Source organism: Mchenga conophoros, linkage group LG22 (assembly GCF_057382185.1).
Source record: "Mchenga conophoros isolate Kocher_MC1m ecotype Shallow Benthic linkage group LG22, M_conophoros_male_GT1.1, whole genome shotgun sequence".
NCBI classification, from domain to species: domain Eukaryota; kingdom Metazoa; phylum Chordata; class Actinopteri; order Cichliformes; family Cichlidae; genus Mchenga; species Mchenga conophoros.
In genome coordinates, this window is record NC_140546.1 from 5,172,991 (window position 1) to 5,194,404 (window position 21,414).

The following is a 21,414-nucleotide window of genomic DNA, read 5'->3' on the forward strand; positions in this document are numbered from 1 at the left end:
GAATGTGCGAGTGAATGTGAGTGTGAATGGTTGTCTGTCTCTGTGTGTTGGCCCTGCGACAGACTGGCGACCTGTCCAGGGTGTACCCCGCCTCTCGCCCTATGACAGCTGGGATGGGCTCCAGCGCCCCCCGCGACCCTGAAAAGGATAAGCGGAAGCGAACTGATGGATGGATTTAATTGAATTGAATTGAACAGGCGAACCTAATAAAGTGGCTGCTGAATGTATGTGGTGAGACTTAAGTGAACTGCACAGTAGTTGGTTACGCATTGTCTTTGTCGTTATTATGATTTGAAATAAATCTTTCACACTTCATTTTTGTGTCTGAACACTTTTACTGTACATTAGGCCAATATTTTTGCAGTTTTCTGTCCAAGGTCAGGACGTTTTCAATAAAATTAAAAAACAACAACATTTTAACCACTTGAGAGCTGAGTTAAGAGTGGTGAGAATGACATTCCTGCTGTGAGATTTGCACAGCGACTGAGGAAGCAGGGCTGCAGATACCATCCACTGAGAGTCACCAGGATGGACAGAATTAGAAATGAGTATAATAGAGGGAGACAAAGTTAGAGAGGCAAGGATGAAGTGGTTTGAACATGTCCAGAGGAGGGATAGTCGATATACTGGGCAAAGGATGTTGAAGATAGAGCTGCCAGGCAGGAGATGGTCTTGGTTTCCTTTCTTAAAAGCAAAATTAAAACCTTATGTACACATTTCACAAAAATGAAGAGAAACTTTTATAGATCAAAAGCACTAAAATGTTTATACCTCATGCAATAAGGGAGGAAGGGAACTTGAATGCGTCACACTCCAGCAGGTGTGAACAGGTAGAACATAAGGTGACACTGACTCAAGGTCAGTGTCACCATGGCAAACAAAGAACCTGAGCTCTGTGACAATGATTGTAATTTAACCCAAAACCATAATCTAAATAATATCGATCAGTTTTCACTTCCTGAATGTTTTTTTCTTTTCTTTTCTTTTCTTTTTTTTTTTTTTTTTACAAAATTCTTCCTACAAAGTATAAAAGAAAACAGAAAGTAAGTAAGTAAACAAAATGTAGATTAGATTATGCGTTGTTGGTTTGATCCACGTGAGATAAAACTGGAATGAACTGAAATAGTTTCGTTTTTGAAAAGAGTGCAGAACAGGACCGACTGGATGATTAAACAGTAGCACACTCAGAAGATTTCCTCTGAGTCACTATTATTACGGAGAGTATATTCTCGAGGCCAAACAACCTTCAGATCAGTGTTAAAATTCTGATGAAGCGTGACAGCACGAGGACGCTGATGCTGGAATTATACTGAAAAGCTCCTGACTGACCCGGAGAAGATACTGAGGTAGGCCACAGCCCACAAATCTCCTCTGTGAATATATCAGGCAAGCATCTGTTTGTTTTGTATTATTTGAATTCTGCATATTGTATTTTACAACCAGTTGCATCTTGTGTAGACTTTTATCTAACACTGTGCAGTCAGTCATCAGTTTTTGACTGACAAGATGAGTAAGATAATAGTTAGAGACTGAAATTAACTGGTAACCAAAAATCTTTACAAGCTTGTTTGATCTTTTTTTTCATATGCTTTACAATCATTTTACTTTAAAAGTAAAATGTATTTAAAACTAGCAATAAATTCAATGATCTCTCATTTAATGTCGTGTTTTGTTGTTTTATGTTATTTGTTAGAACAGAAGTAATGCTAACTCCCAAAAGGTTGATTCTGTTCATCTGGACGTAGAAACGTTTCGTCACTCATCCAACTGACTTCTTCGGTCTCAGCTGACTGCAGGTTTCCCCAAACCTTATTAACAGTACATTTACACAGTGACTGAAACTAGCACCACTGAATGACCAATGGGCTGTGAAGTCAGTTCCTTGATCTGATCAATGGCCATGAGTACCATTCACAGAGAATTGCTGCAATCACAGCATTGTAAGATGAAGAAAGATGTAGCCTCCCCATGATGAGGATTTACACATCCTGGACAGGGAAGAACGCTGGTATGAGCAGGGAGTCAAGAAGGCCATTTACATAAATCTCTGAATCGAGGAGGGGGCCTAAGGGTACATTTTTGTTGATTAGAGAATATTAACTCAAATAGGACTAGAGCGTTAAGTCTAGTGATTTAACTTGGGTTACTCACATCTTGAGACTGTTGCAGAAACCCAGAGTACCCAGAGAGCAAATAAGTCAGTGGATAAGATAAGTCAAAGCTAATGTCGATCACAGAGGACATAAATGAAAAGGCTGTTATTCTCGGGAGGATATGACAAACTAATCCTCTGCTTGCTGTTGACACTGTTTCCGTGAATCGCTCAACAGCGACATCTGCTCGGTTTAAAAAGTAATTGCAGGAAACCTGGAGACAGACTGAAGTTCGTTCACTTTGACATGTGGACAGCAAACGAGTGATGAGTAATCCTGTTTAGTTAACCAAGTGATGATAGAGTTCTAACTGGACAAAATAGAATAACACGGAGCAGAACAAAAATAATAGGAATGACTAATACGTGCTTGTAAAAGTGGGAGTTCATGTGTATCTGTGTGTGAGGGGAGAAGACAGGCTTTACGGTTTATTATTAATAAGAAAGAAGACGAATGTCGCATTTTGCGGCCAAGGTGACATCCTACAGATATCGCTGGAATTCATTCATGACGAGCGAAACCCGTAAACACACAAACGGCACTGTTAACGCGCTCCTATCGTCCGCCTAGCTTCAGTCACGTGATTTTTCTTAAAGCCATACACGCACCGGTGCGAGGTGTGTGTTTGACACATGCACCGATGCTTCGGTATTGTTTGAGCCATCACTGTCGAGTCGAGGCGAGTCGCGCCGAGCCGAGTAAGTGCTAGTGGAAAATAGGTGTTATTTCCTCATATTGTCCTTTTTATTTCTTTAAATTCTGTATCTTCCTTCTCCTCAGATGAAAGACATTAAATGTGTGGTGGTGGGTGACTATGAAGCAGGAAAGACCTGCCTGCTCAATTCCTACACAACTGACAAGCTTCCCATTGGAGATTTCCCCACGGTGAGTATCCGAAAACAGCACAGAGTCAAGTGGCTTCCATTCACCAGCTGTGAAACGGCTCAAAAGCCAGCTTGTTATTAACTTAAGAGTGTTCTCTGGAATGCTCGGTGTTTGGCTCCATGCTGTCACACAGGAAGTGGTAAATGGTTGTAACTATCTAATCTCTGCAGGTAGAAGAGTGAAAGCAAGGCTCTGTGCAGTCATTGTAATGCTGACAAAGGGCTGGACTGGGGATCATTTCTGTTGATTGACGGATATAATACACTTGACAATAACTTAAAGTTACACTTTCGCTATTAGCGATGGCTCATGGTCAGAGTAGCCATTGGTTTTACCTGAAATCTCTCCCTTCCTAATTGTCCCTCCATCTATTTTCTTAACACATGAATTCATCTTCCTCTGTCTCTTCCTCACTTCTCCACAGCTGGTGCCAGCAGCAGCCTCCTGTGACTGTGAGGTCTGTTTTCTAGTTGTTACTGGTAATAAAGTTCATCAGCACCCTGACAGCTAACATTGTCTCTCAGCTTTTCACCACTTCTTCAACACTGAAACTTAAGCGGCGTGAGCGCACAGGTGGGCAAAGGGACAGTGTAGTGCCAAAAAGTGATCGCCTGCCAAAAACTGATTTCCAATGTTTCCGTGTGTTTTTTATGTGTGATATCTTTACGTATGTTGGTAAATAGAGTTTGGTGAACAGAGTTTACAAAGGGGTTATATATACAATTTAAAAATTACCTGTTTTTTAAGTATCTTTATAACTCTGTGTTATTGTACTTACATTATAACCAATTCAGTCCTTTTTGTCCACTTAAAATATGTTTACAGAACTAATATTTGTTGCACTTTCTGCTGTCGTCTTGGCCAGATTACTCTTACAAAAGACATTTTTAATGTCAACAGGATTTTTTTTAACTGCATAAATAAATGATATATAACAATCACTGCCAAAAACTGATCGTGGCTTCTACCTTGTTACAGGAATGTTGTTTGTGGCTCAAGATGACTTGGTATCATTCATGTGGGATATGTTTGACATATGTTTCACATATTATAGACCAACAAGTTATTTATAGCAGTTTAAATACGTATCTTTTTTTGGCAAATACCAGAAATCAGTTTTTGGCAGACAATCACTTTTTGGCACAACACCGCTCGCATTAGGAGATTTGATTGGGCAATCCAGTGTCAGCAATGAAAATGAACGAATGGGCGAATAGGTCAGTCTGTGTTTAGTTTAACTTCCATCAAGGTTCACTGTGTGGTGGACGGCAATGGGACCAAAAGTGAAGGACACTGAAGATATAAAACTCAAAAACCTGTTTTATTATTTATAAGCGCTTACAAAAATGCATCAAAAAGGCAGGTCAGGGGTGCCGGTTTAGATCACTGGGATGAGCAGGTGACCATGTGCTGAGTGGCAGGAAGTGGCCAGCCTGGGTTGGAGTCTGACCCACAGCTCTTCGGTGCATTTATTTCCTTTCTCTTTGTCGCTCTTTACTGAAAGGGCCAAAAAGATTTTTATTTTTTATATTTTAAAGCAAAAAATGCTTCTTAGAAAATGCGTGACAATGGAGGGCAAAACAAAGAACAGAAACAAAATGAGGGGTTAAATACACAAGAGGAGATGAGGGCAGAGTGGAGACGACTCGGGCAAAACTGAACATAACGCACATGAGACGAAAGACTATCAAAATAAAACGAGATGTTATCGAACACGGAAACAGAAGAACGCAAAGACAGAAGGGAAACCAACACGGAGAGAAGACTGACATCATACATGAGGCACAAAACACAGAGAAGAAACTAGGACAGACTGGAAGAGAAAGGAAACTGCTGTCATCTGAAGACCATAGAAAACAAAACTGAAAAGCACTAGGAAATAATATAATACTCACAAGCACGAAGCAGAGCTGAACACAGATCACATCATGAGCACACAAAAACTCAAGACACTGGGTCAAAGATGCAGGACCATGACGACTTCCTCCCAAATCATGATGTTAGTTTCCCTCAGCTGTGTTCCTACTTGTTTCCTCTCCCCTCGTTATCTTGTAAGTATTTTTTGTCTCCCCCTGTCCTTTGTCACGTCCTCATTCATGGTCCTGTGTCTCCCTGCTCTGTGTTTCAGAGTTTTCAGTTTCCCCTTTCCTGCCCTGCTTCTGTGTTGGCCTTTTGTATTCTGTTAAAACAGCAGCATTAAAGCTCTTTTTCCATTAGTACCTATTTGGATCGGCTCGAAGCGGCACACCTCGTTTTCCATTACAGTGGGATACCACCTAATGCACGTGGGGTTATTAAAGCAGCGCGGCCGACAGTCTCACGATGTGATTAGTATGTGACACGAACGCCACAACAAAGGCGGACGTCGAGGCAACGATCTACCTGCCGCACAGTCTGTGGCTTTTTTTCAGACTCGAGAACCACAATGTTGTTTTTTGGTGACATGAAGTCTTCTGACGTCACATTTTCAGGTCGCCTTGGATCGCTCAAAACCCCATGGAGTAGGTATTTAAAAAGTAGCTGGTACCAGGTACTATGACCTACAGGAAAAACCCTGAAAACACAAGTAGGTACTAATGGAAAAGGGGCTTAAGAATGATTTTGAGTTCTTTCTTCCTGCCACACAGCCGTACCTGGACAAAAACAAACATGGTGTTCACCTTACGGCTCTTCACCTAAATTGTGCTCAGTGTCAAGGTCACATTCGTTTCCTGGGCAATAACCTGTGAATTGTGATGGGCTGTGACTACATCACTGCCACTCTTAATTGCTTATTGTCTCATTGATTGTATAAATATTAACCTTCTTGTTCCTGCCTATATTTTCCTGTTGTTATTAACTATCTAACAACTCGTTGTCAGTGCTGTAGTTGTATCTTAAACCTTTAAGTCATCAGGCCTTAAGTTGAATAACCAGAGTGTCCTCTCTAATCTCCCAGCTGTGCCCTGCATACTTTCTTTAATCTTTGCTTTGTGTTGAGCTGTTTCATGCCAGTGCTGGCTCTTGTGGTGGTGTTTCCTGTCACTCATCTAACAAATAACCACCGCAGTAAGAAAACAGGTCACCTGTAACATTGTTTTTCCAGAGTATTTCTGACTCTTGTTTCACGCCATAACTAAAACATAGCATACAGTTGAGAATGAGTACATATAAATACATTTAAAAACATGCTCTAGGGTATACGTCTGTTTTCCTCCAGTTCTTTTCGATGCGCCTGCAAGATAACCAAAAATGTGGACGACATATTGAAATGCCCTAAAACTAGAAGTGCTACCATTTGGAAGTCAAAGCCAGAATCACAGTGCTGTACTCTGGTTTCTGTGCTTGTTTTGTTAGTGTTAGCAACCATAATAAGTGAAAATCGTCGCTGCAGACAAACCCGTTTGATCTGCTGGCCGTTATCTTGAAAACAAGATGATCACGATCAAAGGATTGGTCACTGGAATTCATTTCACTGCAAAGCTTTTGTTTTGGTAACACAAAACATCTCTTTAGTTGACAGTGGTGCATTTTTACCTCTCACTAAAAAATCGAACTCACTCGATGTTCAGTTCAGTTCCCACCAAAACCACTAAAGAGAGCCTTTCAGCCAAGGATGTCAATCTAAAGGAAGCAGCAGTCACAACATTTAGTCTGTGCGTGACCACGGTGTTGGCATGTGACCAATATATGATTTGACTTTATGTCTATTGCTATCATATTTTTATGCCATCGCCTTCTGATGGGTTGCCCTACGCAGACAGAAGTTTTGAGCACAGGCAGAAGGTTTCCTTTTCTTTTTTGCAAATGGTATAGTTTGGGCTGGAGCCAGTGACCTTGAAACCTCCTTCAGTAGATCTGTGATAGATCTCATCATGCACCGAGTTGTCCTTTAGTCAGCTTTTCACCCACTATGTGTTTTTGCACCACTCTGCATTTAACCTCTTAAGCACCCACGCATAACCGTAAATGTGATCTCCTCCCCTTTGCCCCGTATCTGGGGACATAGGTGCTTAAGAGGGTAATCGATAGTTATTATTAATCTCTGCATCCCACTGAGCCTGGTTCCGCCTGAGGTTTCTACCTATTTAAACAGAGTATTTCCTTCCCAGTGTCTCCAAAGCTCTTGCCCATAGGTCATCAGATTTTGTTTTGTTTTGTTTTTTTTTTTTTGGGGGGGGGGGTTGGTAGTGGGTTCAGTTTTCTCTGTAGTGTTGCAGGGCCTCTTGCAGTATAAAGTGTAGTGATGATGTGATGAAGCTCTGTGAATGTGTCAAATCTTTCTCCTAGAGCAGGGCTGTCCAACTCCAGTCCTCGAGAGCTACCGTCCTGCAGCTTTTAGATGCATCTTTGTTCTGACACACCTGAATCAGATGAATGGCTTGTTATCAGGCCTTTGCCAAACTTGATGGCATGCTGAAGAGGTAATCCAACCGTTTGTTTCATCTGTGTTGGAGTAGGGATGGATCTAAAAGGTGCAGGACAATAGCTCTCGAGGAGTGGGATTGGGCACCCCGTCACACCATTCAACGGCTTATTTGGAAGTACTACTACTCCGCATTTGTTGTACAGCAGCCCTGCCGTGATAATACATTCATTTATTTATTTATTTAGAAAGAGGGACAATACATATTAATGAATATTTTAACAAATAGCCTTGGGCTAATTTCCATCTGCAGACTCTCTGGCAGGTTGGTGTTAAACACAAGTTAGTAATAACATACAGAGACAATATTTACAGGTCATGTGACAAGGACAAAAACAGTGATCACATTATACTAGAACAAACAATGACAAGAACTTTGTATATTAGACAGGCAGATTTAAATAATTTGAAATTAGTAAAATTTTGAAACTTGTATTTATCTAAAATTTGACAATGGTGATATGAAAAAGGTTCCTTATCTAATATTTTCAATGATCTTTGTAGCACACTTCGATTGGCCCGATAGCAGCAAAGCTTGTATAGGACCAACTTGTAATACAGTATTCAATATGAGCCGGTATCATAGAGCGCAGGAATGTAATCGCTGCTGTCTGTTAATGATGTGCGGATATGTCTAAAGTTCTGTGTATTAACATTTACAGTTTTCACTACATATGGTCTACGTAACAGTTGATATATAAACGTATTGATGTATCAATTGCAGAATACCCATACGAGGTCCTGTATAATATAAATATATACATGCACACTCACCCCTCACTAACCATCCCCTTTGAGACTGATTTAAGACTTAAGACTTGAACAGAAGAGCAGGTATAACGTAACAGCTATAGCTTTGAATTTAGAGGATCTGCTGGGGATCAGTATGAGCCGGAGTGCTGCCAAGCTTGTTATACAGAGGGAGAACCCTGCTGCTCCCTCTCGACAGCTATGTCCTCACACAATATGCTCAGGTGTTATAGTGACTTTGTGCTAAAGACCTGGCAGGTTGCAGACCACTGAGTATCTGATCCAACACTGCTCAAGATCTACTTACAGTTCTGTGAAAACGAAAGGTCAGGGATTCAATCTCTGGCTGCTCTAGTTCATGGGTGTCCTTTGTCAAGATGATGAACCTCCAACTCGTTGACGCATTTATGTGAGTGTGTGGAACGTATGAGCACCTTTAAGGTTTAATAAGAGTGGGAAACTTTTCGTGTATTTATGGCACTTAAACAAAACTTGGTCAGATTTCACCAGTTTATTCTGTCAGCATCCACAAACATGTTTTGTTTCAGCAGTGTAATCTTTGTTTAACACTGGAACTACGTGGCTTTGGTTCAGCTCCACAGACTAACTGAGACGACACTCGTTCAGAGGTTTAACTAGTCCAGAAGTCTACTTCCAGTTTTGTTTGGAGTACATCTGCAATCAAGGTTTTTCACAGGTTTACTGTCTTTTTCTTTGTTTCCTCACTCCTTGCCTTCTGTCCCCCCAGTCGTTTGCTACCTGTGTGAAGACAGTGAAGATCAATGACGAGGAGTACAATCTGCAACTGTGTGACACTTCAGGTAAAAAATACACATAAACTGAAACAAAACAGATACTAATAGCAACAGCTGTAGCATATTTATATTAGTAGCAGTATTTCCTGTAATGTTCGGAGCTGCTGGTGATGGATAGGATCCTATAGCAATTTGAAATCTTACTACACTGTCCTTATGAAGTTCCTTATGAAATCTTTATTTTTGGGTTGCGGCACTTATGAAACACGAACAGTTATCTGGCAACAGCTGTCAATCAAAGCAGCCATGCCACTGACTTTAAGCCTCACCAGTATCTTGATGGGTGATTTAGAAAAACATTACCCACCATACAGTTTCTATGAGGGAATAAATCAGTCCAGAGATGACAAAACTGTGTTTTGTATCAGGTTGAGAATGTAATTATTTCTGCTGTAAAGTTTTAGCCCCAAGTGGATATTAAAGGAACTGCAGTGTTTCTTTTTTCACATTTTTCAGCCTCGGAGATAACTGCTTAAATTTGCCTTGCTTTGGTTGCACTGTTTGTTGCGGATCTTTTTCGTGTGTGTCTGCCTCTGCAGGTCAGGAGAACTACGAAAACATCCGACTTAACACGTACACTGACACCGACGTCTTCCTTGTCTGTTTCTCTGTCGTATCGCCCTCAACCTTTGAGAACGTCACAGACAAGGTTCGTTTAGATGGTTTGTGTGTTTTATTTCTAATTTGATGCTCATGTCCTTCACTTTAATTACTTCCATAACTAGAAATATAATGAGCCAAACTCTAAGGATAAACACACACAGAGCAGAGATCGTTAGGGTTGCAGTGAAACTGCATCAAACCTTTAGCTTGTCTTTTTACAGTGGGTGCCAGAGATTTTACGCTTCTCTCCAAAGACGCCATTCCTGCTGGTTGGGACTCAGGTGGATCTGAGAGATAACGAGAACACCCTGGAACAAGCCCTGACCTTTACGAGTGGCGAGGAACTGGCTCATGAGCTGAAGGCTGTTAAATACATGGAGTGTTCGGCTCGGACTCAGGTACAGAGAGAGAAAAATAAGTCTGCTGGTGGGATTCTCTGTTGAGAAAGAAGCCTTGGTATCTATACGTTTTGGGCAATAAGAATAAAAGAAATATGAACATCATCATTACTCACAGAGTCACAGGAAGTCTTTACACTTAATAAAAAGGCATCAAAAGCCATTTGTCAAAACCTAGTGGAAGTAAAAAATAACTACAAAACATCTCAGGTTGGGGTCCTGGTTACATACTCCTGATATATCTAAAACAATCACCACCACGGGGGGTCGTGGTCTGGTCCCGCCTTCGCCATTGTGGTTGATGTGGAGGTAGGGACGGGCTTACGGGGTCTGGAGAATCCCTAGGGACGTTATCCCTGGAGGACTTAACCCAGGGGTTGTGGTCATAACCTGGTTAGTGCCCCCCCCCCCCCCCCCCCCCCCCCTTTTGGCCACTTGTGCCTCAATTTTATTCCACAACTTAGACATCCACATTACTCACACTCTCATAACACATACATATAGGGCCTTGAAGGTGGGCACATTAACAGCGTCTAGTGGACGGTCTGTGTATTCAACCCCACCTCTGGCGCCGGTGCCCACCTCTCAGTTTTAAATCCATGTAGACATGGAGGGTTCTCAGGAGGGGCCGTGCTAACACCTGCTGCTCTCTGGCAGCAGCACCATGCTCTCCCGTGTTTTAAATGCACCTTCGAACAACACGCAGCAACACTACACATGAGTGAGAGGAGGGAGGTGTGGGGTCTTCAGACACTCCTGTTCTCTGCTGGCCATTGGGGCGGGGGGGCTGGGAGGAGGTGTTGGCCGTCCGATTGGGATCTAGGATGCGGGGCCTCCCTGCTGCTGCGGAGCCTGGAGCGGTCTGCTTGCCTCCACCCCGGGGGAAAGGGTAACTGGTCTAGGTGCCGTTTCCACCTCTAGGGGCGAGGGTACCTGGACCTGGGGTATAGAGTTTGTTTGGGGAGTGGCCTCTGGGCCTGCGGCTCGGTTCACTCTGGCACAGCTGGCTGCCGGCAGAGCCGGCGGGCACGCCACTGCAGCCCCCTCTGGCTTCTGCTCCGTGGCTACTGGGTGACCCCTCATCTGGGCTCTCCTCAGCTCTTCCCAGGAGGGTGACACGGATGCCCCTCCGGTGGTCCTCCTTGGGCTCTCGCACTCTGGGGCCTCTGGATGTCTGGGGCCTGGATCTCCTCTATGCCTGCTTCATGCCCTGGGGGACGGGGCTATGGCTCGCTACATCCTCTAGCAGACCATTACATGGAGAAACCTTTTGAATACAAGCGCGCTGATCCACACAGGTGTGCACACGGGTGTTCACTGTTCATAGACATAAACTACACCTTCATTGGCTGCTATTTCCAAGCACATTGTGCGCTGTCGGTCCTGCTTGCTACACAACAACATTCAATATTTAGTATTTACTGCTGTTTACACTTAGCTAGATTAACGTGATGGTGTTGTGTTTAGTATGTTGCTCTGGTTTTTTTTTTTTTTTTTTTTTTTTTTGCTTGTTTTCTATTCTTCTCTCAACAGGTGATCCAGGAGATTTTTTTTTTTCTCCCCCCCTTTCTCACTGTCCCTCTCCCCTTCTGTTTTTCCTTTCCTTCCTCTTTCTTTCTCCCTTTCCTATCCCTCACTCATGTCTCTCCCGTCTGTAACAACTGAAAATAAAATAAAATAAATAATAACAACAAAGGTCGATCAAAAGGACCAATACGGCAAGGCCGTGATGATCCATTTGGCAAAGTAAATCCATTGGCGATCCTTGTTGGTCTTCAGACAACAATTCTGACGGCTAAAGAACCAAATGGGACAGGCAAAAAAACAAAACAAAACAAAAAAACGATCACCACATGGAGGCTCAACGTGCACCCGTTTTACGACATCTACCAACTTAAAACAGAATAGATCAGCAAAGCATGGTGAATTTACCGATGATACTGTTTAAAATTGCAACATAAACTAAATAATTAAGATAAAAAAATTACAAATCACAAAAATTAAAGATCATAACAAAATTTTTAAGTATGGCTCAACATATTTGAGTAAAATACTGGCCTCTATGACTCTAATACCCGCAGCACCTCACCCAGAAGGCTTCGGCATCCCCTCTCTGTGGGTGAGCCCAGACCCCACAGGGGAAGCTCATTTCCACTGCTTGTATCTGCAGCCACTGCCCTACAAATCAGTCTGCCAACCTCCTGCTCCACTCTCACCTCACACCTGTTCTTAGGCAGCAGCTCCTCTCCCATTTCTAACTGAGAACAGTGGCCTTAGTTGCGAGCTGCAGTTCATCACGCAGTGAAGCCAAAATAACCAAAGCATCCTCAGCAGGGAAAGAGGAAACCCTCTGTGCCTAAAAATTAATAACAATTATGAACAGAACCTTTCTCAGAGTGACACTAAAAACTAGTTCATGCATGTATTACTTCTAGGCTAGACTACAGTAATTCGTTACTATCAGGATGTCCTGAAAACTCCCTGAGACGGCTTCAGTACTCTTGCTGCAGGGACTAGAAAGAGAGAGCAGATTTCTCCTGTTTTGGCTTCCCTTCAATGGCTTCCTGTTAAATCCAGAATTGAATTCAAAGTCCTGCTGCTCACATACAAGGTCTTAAATAATCAGGCCCCACCTTATCTTAATGACCTTGTAGTACCATATCACCCTATTAGAGCGCTCCGCTCTCGCTCTGCAGGCCTACTTGTTGTTCCTAGAGTATTTAAAAGTAGAACGGGAGGGAGAGCCTTCAGTTTTCAGGCCCCTCTTCTGTGGAACCAGCTTCCAGTTTGGATTCAGGAGACAGACACTATCTCTACTTTCAAGATTAGGCTTCAAACTTTCCTTTTATTAAAGCATATAGTTAGTGCTGGAACAGGTGACCTTGAATCCCCCCTTAGTTACACTACAATAGGTCGAGGGTGCTGGGGGATTCCCATGATGCATTTAGTGTTTCTTCTTCACTCACTATGCCTCTCTGGATTGAATCATTAGTTATTATTAATCTCTGGTTCTCTTTCACAGCATGTCTTTTGTCCTGTCTTCCTTCTCTCACCCCAATTGGCCACGGCAGATGGCCCCGCCCCTCCCTGACCCTGGTTCTGCTGAAGGTTTCTTCCTGTTAAAAGGGAGTTTTTCCTTCTGTCAACAAAGTGCTTGCTCATAGGGGCTCATATGACTGTTGGGGTTTTCTTTGTATTTCTCTGTTTTCTTTGTATTATTGTCAGGTCTCTACCTTACAATATAAAACTGCCACGCACCTTTGAATATGTTCAGAGGATAAATACTTGATGCAGTGTGTTCAAGGACCAGGATAAAAACTGCCTTTCTCTTCCTGAATCTGAGGTTTGATCAGTGCCTTTCAAGGAAGGAACAGTCTGTGGCAAACAGGGGAGCCACCTCCCCAGTGTGCCAGCACAGAGGCGCTGTACTCAACGTCCATGCAATGTTTCAGAGGCACGTCAGCAGGACTGCAGAGACCATCATGATTTCTCACATCTTAGATTTTTCCTTGTAGAGTATCAAAATAAACAGTTTATATTCACAATATTTCCTGTTTATCTTGATACTCTGCTAGGAAATAGATCTTTATTTTGATCTGATAACTCCTCCACCTCTCTCTGAAGTAGAAATCTTTTTTTCCTCTTGTTAAATTTGAGTGTCTCTTTCTGTCTCGTTTTCAGGAAGGAGTGAGGGAGGTGTTTGAAGAGGCCATCCTGGCAACTCGAAATCCTACAGATAAAAAATCCACTTACTTCTGTGTTCTGCTATAAACGGAAAAGTAGAAGGAGAAGTAGAAGAGGAAAAGAGGGTTTAGGGGGAAGAAGGGGAGGTGGACCCGGAATCATTAGCCCATATGAGTGTTCAGCCATAATGGCATAGGCTGGAGTCTGTGAATCGACATCATAATTTATTAATTAATTTTAAATTTAAAATGTTTTACATTTTAAAATAGATGTGTGGGGGGTTAAGTTAGGAAGAGAATTAAACAGTTTTACAGCAGTAATCTTTTGCCTGCTATGGACCGTTTTCCCTCCTCCATTTGGGATGGAGGCTGCACAGCATCCTGGTGAGGCCGAAGAATTGCTGCTTTTCTGGATACTGTGACAATGTTAAACTGTGCTAAACCTCCACATCTCTGAAATGATTTAATAGGTAATATATTTATTTACTTGTTTATTTCATATATAAATGATTATATTTTTAGTTGGCTGTTTACTATTTTTGATTGTTAGTCAGAGAACTGAGTAACTGCACTGTCGTGTTTTCTTTGTGGTGAATGACAATAAAGAATCCTTGAATCCTTTAAACTGTACATTGTAAAGCTTCTCTTAAATTATCTGAATTCATTTCCTGGTTAGAGCTAAACATTTAAAAGTGCTTAATACATTTGACACATTTAGTACTCGATACATGACAGAGCACACATCCCTGCTGTGTCTCTGGGAGCTGTTAAATCAGGGTTCTGGAACTTTTTCCTCCCTAAATAAGAGTCAGGCAAGGTTATTTTTTTAAAGTTCCTCTCTAATAATGTCTGAATTCATTTACTGATTATAAGTAAACATTTGAAATGTGTTTAATTCAATCTGCAGATCAAATGCTCCCTACATGAGAGTGGACACGTGGTTTACGTCTGCAGAGCAGATGCAGTGTCCACTCACAGAACTCTAGGGGGAGCTGCTCCACAGGTTTTCAGTGGGCCCTGGTGGGTCTGGTATGTAAATGACCTGGGTTCATTTTGATTGGCAGACTAAAATGGATCCTTCAGACCAACATGGCATGGAGGCTGAGACCCGCTCACTCCTTTGTCTGACTAACAGCAGCAGCCAGGCGTGAACCAGACGGAAAAGAAAAAATGAATTAGCCCTTCATTCACAGCACAGCCCGATCTCTCTCTCCTACTCCCATCCTCTTCTTCAATGCCTTCTCCCATCAGCCTTTTCTCCGTGCGTCTTTGTGTCTTTTGTCTGAGCCTTTGAGGTCTTTGTGTTTGAGTCCTCTCAGCTCATCTAAAAACTTGAGTCATCATCCTTTCGCAACAGTTTCTAACCACAGTGATCACTGATACAAACTGCAGGAGCAACATGTTTACAGTTGTCTTATGTGGAGCTCTACCCTCATCATGTTCGAGACATAAACCACTCAAATGAGCTTAAAGGCCATTTATCAGATCTCATTTAATACACTGTTATATGCAGTTACACCTCTGGATAAAAATAACCTGAACACAATCCCATCCACATAAACATGCAGATTTTTATCCACCGAAAAACTTTCAAGTGAGACTTCCCAGAGGTGAGGAAATAGAAAAAGTAGAAAATCAGTGTATAAAATGTTGGTTTTCAGGCTTATATGCAGAAATGTGTCCTTGTTGTGCAGATGATAATAAATTAAAGGTCATTCCACACCAGGTAGTTTGCAAGGAGGTAAAAGATGCATTAATGCTCATTTAAATCCATTTAAAGTATCTGGAGCAAAAGTACTTATCATGCAGAATAATGTACATGATATTAATGACTTTATATGATACAGGGACTAAATACAGCCTGAGGGTCAGAGATGGCCTGCAAACCAACATCAATAAGATGTAGCAATATGTCAAGAGGAGTGACAACAGTGAGTCTGCACTGCTTTGACTCAGCGAACTTTGCTCTGGCTCATATCAGTCCTTTGGCGAGAGGGAGCTGTATTGCGGTTGTAAATAAATGTAAGGGACAGAGACTGGTGAAAAAACTGTCATTTACAGGAAAGTATTACAACGATGAGACTTCATGTGGAAGCTGCAACAATGTGTGGAAACTAAGTTTGGTATCTTTCTTTGTCTGTAGTTAATAAGGACAAAGTTAATACATTTGCAAACATGCAGTAAGATTACAGAGAGGCAGAGCGATCTCAGTGTATCACCTGATGAATATGAGTGGCTGCCAGCATGGAGGTGAAGGGGACCACCTTTGCAGACTTCTAATGCTGGAGATTTTTTATCCCCTCTAGTGCATGGCCCTTTTCTCACCTTAAAGCTGGTGCCACCTCATTTTCCCCTTTGTGCACTCACCTGTGCACCAAAGTGCTTTACAGAAGACAAAGTTATTATTTGGTGTTTGTTTTTTTTTAATTATGTTGTTTAGAATTTTTACACTGCAATGTGAGTGCACCACTTTAATCTACAATAAGTCTACAATAAACTGCCTTTTTGAGTTGATTCCCGTGTTGCGAGTGCTGCATCTGTTGCCTGCACACAGCGATTCATGACAGAATCCGCCAGTATGAATTTTTCATGTGTAATGGCGATACATGACTTTGATCTTCTCTGGGATAGCACAGCATTGCAGTGGTTTCTGTGCAGCGTTTGCATGTTTTCCTTGTATCTGCCTGGATATTCTCCAAAGTAGATGTATTTGCATTTATATAGTCACATTTAGTCACATTTTAACCACACATTCATGCCGCGTGTTTTTCTGTACACTTCCAGCACTTTATCTACATCACATTCATGGCCACCTTAGAATGAGCAACTAACCTAACCCGTGCATGTCCTTGGACTGTGGGGGGAAGCCAAAATACCCACACAAGCATGGGGAGAACATGCAAACTCCACACAGAAAGCCCAGGAACCAGAAACGTGTGGTTAAATGCAGCTTGTGATGTAGAGCACCTTGTTTGGCCAGTAAGACTGGAAAAGTACTTTGCAATTGTGCAGATATCACAAAATAAACCAGAACTGAACTGAATAGATCAGCAAACTGTGACCAGTATCGGACTCGAACATTAGATAGAACCCTCTGTTTGTAAATAGCAACCATTCATAAGAGATTTAGCTTCTGCAACAGCTTGTTTCATACAACAAAACAGATGAACTGAGAAGATAAATAAGGATTATTTTTGTAGGCCATGCAAAGCTACTCTAATACAAACAGAGCTGAAAAAATTAGTAGACTTTAAATTTACTGACAGTTGATCGTTTGATTAATCTTTTTAACTTTGATAACTAAAAACAAGTTTTTGTGAGTGGAATAACTGCAGCTCAGTATCGTTGTAGGTAAAATAAAATCAAATATTTTTTAAATGAATAATTTTCACATCATGTCTGTGAAGGTTCTCAGTCATCCAGGTCATCGTAGTCAAAGGAGCTTGCAAAGAAAAGCGTCTGGACTTCTTTAAGTTACTTGAAGACGTTTCACCTCTCATCCGAGAAGCTTCTTCAGTTCTAAGGACTTTTGACTTTAGTTGCCTTTTACAGCGAGCGCTGCCTTTCTTCTTCAGGTATTCTGAAGTTTTTGTTCATATTTTGTAAACACAGCAACATCTCATCCAAACTTTTTTTTTTCCGTTTTCAGAGAATTTAAGTCCCGATCAACGTGAAAACCCACATCAAACTGTTTCCAGATCAGTTTCACTTTTACTTTGAGGAACTTGATGATTTATTACATTTGTGTGGCGGCCATCTTGCCTCTGACACTTTGACTGCTGTCTGTCCCAAAGTGCCTCTCTCACTGCCGCTACTGCTTGGTAGTGTGGCTGGTGAATATTATTGGATGTCCATCTGACCTCATTATAAGTGTGTTGCTATGGGCAACCAGCATGGAGAACAAGGAGGGGAGAGAGAGAGAGAGAGAGAGAGAGAGAGAGAGTTGCATCATGGGATAGAAACCTGACCTCTGCCTGTTTTTTTGTTTTTTTCTTCTTCTTCTCTCTGTGGACGCACATGTGCAGCCATGCACACACGCGCACACAAACACACACACACACACACGGTTTGTTTGAACATAGATACATAAAAGAGGAGGAGGAAAAAGATAATATCCGTTTACTGCTGAATGTAAAGAAAAAACCACAAGACTCGTGATGAACTTGCACACAGTGGACACTTCTGTTGAAGGAAACCAGCACTGTTTGTGGTTTGTCAGGTTCATTTACACCATGCAAAATATAGCTAAGAGAGGTGAGTTATGTGTACATTGTTACAACATGACTAAAGTTTCTAATAGTGAGGTCAGTGTATGCACAAGGCCAAAAACTTAGGCTTGAAGCTGATCTGAACACTCAATTTTATGTTTAGATGACGTTATAAAGAGGGAAATCTTGGATTTCCGAGGGGCAGCCAATCAGAAGACTTAAAACATAAAACATAAATCTAAACATTTTGAATCTGGATGTCAGGAGCGCAGGGTGGATCAGATTGTGAAATAGAGGGACGCTGTGTGTTTGTTTCTCCCACTGACCATTTCTTATTGTTTATATGTCACTGCTGCGTTGATTCCCAATGGTGTGTCCAGTGCAAAGTCCAGGTGTGCTTTTGGCTTTTGTGTCAACCATACATCACTCTTTGAACTGCTTAGAGAGTAACGAACAAGGTTGAAATTAGCACATTTCAAAGGGTCTTATTGATAATGAGGCGGTAAAACAGATCGTTCTCAAGCGCGGTGCGAACCACAGCTAATTAAATAGTCGCTGTTATAGTCGGTTCAAACGAGCTATTAAAAGTCCCTTCATCTGACAAAATAGAAATAAAAGAAGAACTGAAGAGGTTTCAGATGACAGTTATACTCTCGGTGTTGTAATGTGTGTATTTTTATATAACATGGCAATAAAGCTGCTTCTGTTTTTGAGTTTTATGTTTCAATGTGTGTGTGTGTGTGTGTGTGTGTGTGTGTGTGTGTGTGTGTGTGTGTGTGTGTGTGTGTGTGTGTTTACCGTTTTTAGTGTGTGTTAACATTTTGTGCTTGTATTTAAATTTTTTTGTCTCTTTATTGTACTTACTCCAGCGATACTGTGTAGTGTATCGGTGCTGTAGTGTTATTGAACCACATACCTTGTGCACGTTTATTCATCCATATCATGTTTGCATATAAAGTTTGGTGTATTTTTGTACGTCTTTCCAAATATTGTGTTTCTATCATTTTATTTTGTGTGTTTACCTTCAGATTTTATTGTTAAAAAAAACATGTGTGTTATAGTGTTATAGTGATTTCATGTTGGTGTGTCTAATTTTTGTCTGCACTCAGGTGTATTTTTGCATTATTTCTTTTTATTTGGTGTGTTTCGTTTTTTCTTTGATGGAGTACATGTTGGTGTATCCACAGTGCGTTTCATTTTGTGTTTCCATGTTTGTGTCTCCTGTTTTTTAATTCATCTTCCATGTTTCTTTGTGTCTACTTCTTTATCTTTACTCCATACTTCCTCGTTTTTGTGCTCACATGTTAAATCTTGCGTCTTTCTTTGTGTCTGTGCCTCCATATTCTTGCTCATGTGAGTCATTATTTATGTGCAGTGTACTTTTTTATGGGTGTGTGTGTCTGTGTCTGGGTGTGTACATGCTGCATGTGTGTGTGTGTGTGGATACGAACCCGTCGGCCTGTAATTTTGTGTGTGTATGTGTGTGTATGTGCTTACTTGCGTGCGTGCGTGCGTGCGTGGGAGGTGTATATATGTGGGTTTGTGGAATGTTTGTGTGTTTATTTCTGTATGAACTATCTGCAGACACACTGCTGTATGTGTGTGTGTGCGTGTGTGTTCATATGCAGTATACAGTGAGATTCACAGACACAGAGATTGCCTTCATCTCTGACATAACTGGTTACCATGCATACTGTGCGACTCTGACTATTATGGGGTGTTCTTTGTTTTGTCACGACGTGCCCTGGTATGGAATGGGAGGGGGGAAGGGATCAGGGTGTGTGTTGGCGTGCACAAGTGTGCGCGCGCGAAGTATGTGTGTGTTTGGGGGAGTGTTGCAGGGAAAGCGTGTCAGGTTTGTGTATGTGTGTGTTGAGCAGAAGATTGTGTGGGGGTTGGGCGTGCGTGTCTGCGCAGACGTGTGAGCTTATAATAAGTGCATGAGAGAGAGAGAGAGAGAGAGTGAGTGCACGCATATGTGTTTGAGAAGGTAAGATAAAATGGCAGCTCCTGTGTGTGCGTGCGCAAGGCTGGTTGTAAAGTTTACTTTTGCTGCTTTCACACCCAGAAGTCAGTTTGTACAGTCAGAATTACCCTGTTTTTGATATTTTGGCTCCTCATTTTCCTCCTGAAATGAGTTAATCCAGGACTGTGGGGGTTTGGATATATTCAAAAGGTGACCCTTGATTGAATTCAACTTTGTTTATATAGCACTAATTCACAGCAGCAGTCAAAGACCCTTCAGTATTACAGAGAAAACCTCATCTATTAACACAACTAGAATGAACGACCACTTGGTGATGGCAGGGAGGAAGAAATCCATTTTAACAGGAACAAACCTCCAACAGAACAAGAGAGGGGGAGTCATCTATATAACAATAACTATGGAAGAGGGAAGATCAAATTAATGACACGGGGAGTGAAATAATCAGAATTGGGGGGTTTTACCCTGTTTTCTTATATATTGTGCTTTGTTATCATATATTTATTTATTTAATGTTTTTGCTTCACTGATAGTGTTTCCTCTGTTCGGTTTTTAATGTTTTATGGTGGGCTCAGCAGTGATTTTTGCCTTTACGTATGAGAGAAAGTGAAAGAGAGGCTATGCTGTTGTGTTTCCTTTAAGTAACTTGGGCTGCAAAGTTCTATAAAAAGTGCTATACAAATAAAGTTTTCATTGATTTGATTGATTGAAAAGAATTAAGAAGAGAAGAAATGATAAGTGTATGATGGAAAGTACCTCAGCAATCTGAGCCTGCACCAGCATAACCAGGGGAGGGTTCAGGGTCATCTGATCCAGCCGTAACTATGAGCTTTATCAAAAGGGAACGTTTAAGCCTGATCTTAAAAGTAGAGACAGTATCTGCCTTGTGAATTCAAACTGGAAGCTGGTTCCATAGAAGAAGGCCTGAAAGCTGAAGGCTCTGCCTCGCATTCGACTTTTAAATATCCTAGGAACCACAGCTAATCCAGCAGTCTGAGAGTGAAGCACTGTGCTGTGATAATATGGTACGATGAGGTGTTTATGTCAAAAGAAGGATTTTGGTCCAGTGATGAGAGGAATTGTTTTTGTGACATTACACTGAGTCCATTGGATTTTTCTGAAGATATTGTTTGTGTTTATCAATCATTCAATTGTTGATTCTGGAAGTTGTGATCAGTTAATATCAGTTATTACATAGTCCCTCTCACACACATCTGACATTATGCATATATGGCGTGACTCGCTTTAATAGATTTTGCTTTGTTTTTAAAATTTTCACTCTTTAACGTGTCTTTACAAAAGAAATTACTTACTTATTTTTCATGAAGTTCCAGCTGGCACTAAATATACAGACTGTAATGTATTTTTTTTTTCAAGGTTAAAAGTACTTTTTAAAAAATTAACCTCTGCACATTTTCAGCATTATATAATGTTGCTATTGTTATTATAACTGTTGGTATTTCTCTTTACATCCTCGCCAGGCTACTATAAAGAAAAAGGTGTTTTATTTACTTACTTAACTGGTATATA

General features: G+C 41.4%; 1 protein-coding gene across 1 annotated transcript; it reads left to right on the plus strand.

Moving 5' to 3' along the window:
• The first annotated feature begins 2,735 nt into the window (after positions 1-2,735).
• LOC146548616 (cell division control protein 42 homolog) lies at positions 2,736-14,317 on the plus strand. Its single transcript, XM_085261489.1, has 6 exons — positions 2,736-2,851; positions 2,934-3,038; positions 8,942-9,014; positions 9,548-9,657; positions 9,833-10,009; positions 13,691-14,317. The coding sequence occupies exons 2-6, from the start codon at positions 2,934-2,936 to the stop codon at positions 13,778-13,780; spliced, it is 555 nt and encodes a 184-aa protein (XP_085117615.1). The 5' UTR covers positions 2,736-2,851; the 3' UTR covers positions 13,781-14,317.
• The last annotated feature ends 7,097 nt before the right edge of the window (positions 14,318-21,414 follow it).

What these genes read in the sequence shown, in the direction of transcription:
- LOC146548616 (XM_085261489.1), top strand. Translation starts at nt 2,934, where the DNA reads ATGAAAGACATTAAATGTGTGGTGGTGGGTGACTATGAAGCAGGAAAG. An exon ending in GCAACTGTGTGACACTTCAG is followed by an intron (nt 9,015 to 9,547) that starts GTAAAAAATACA and finishes CTGCCTCTGCAG; the next exon opens with GTCAGGAGAACTACGAAAAC. An exon ending in AGTGTTCGGCTCGGACTCAG is followed by an intron (nt 10,010 to 13,690) that starts GTACAGAGAGAG and finishes TCTCGTTTTCAG; the next exon opens with GAAGGAGTGAGGGAGGTGTT.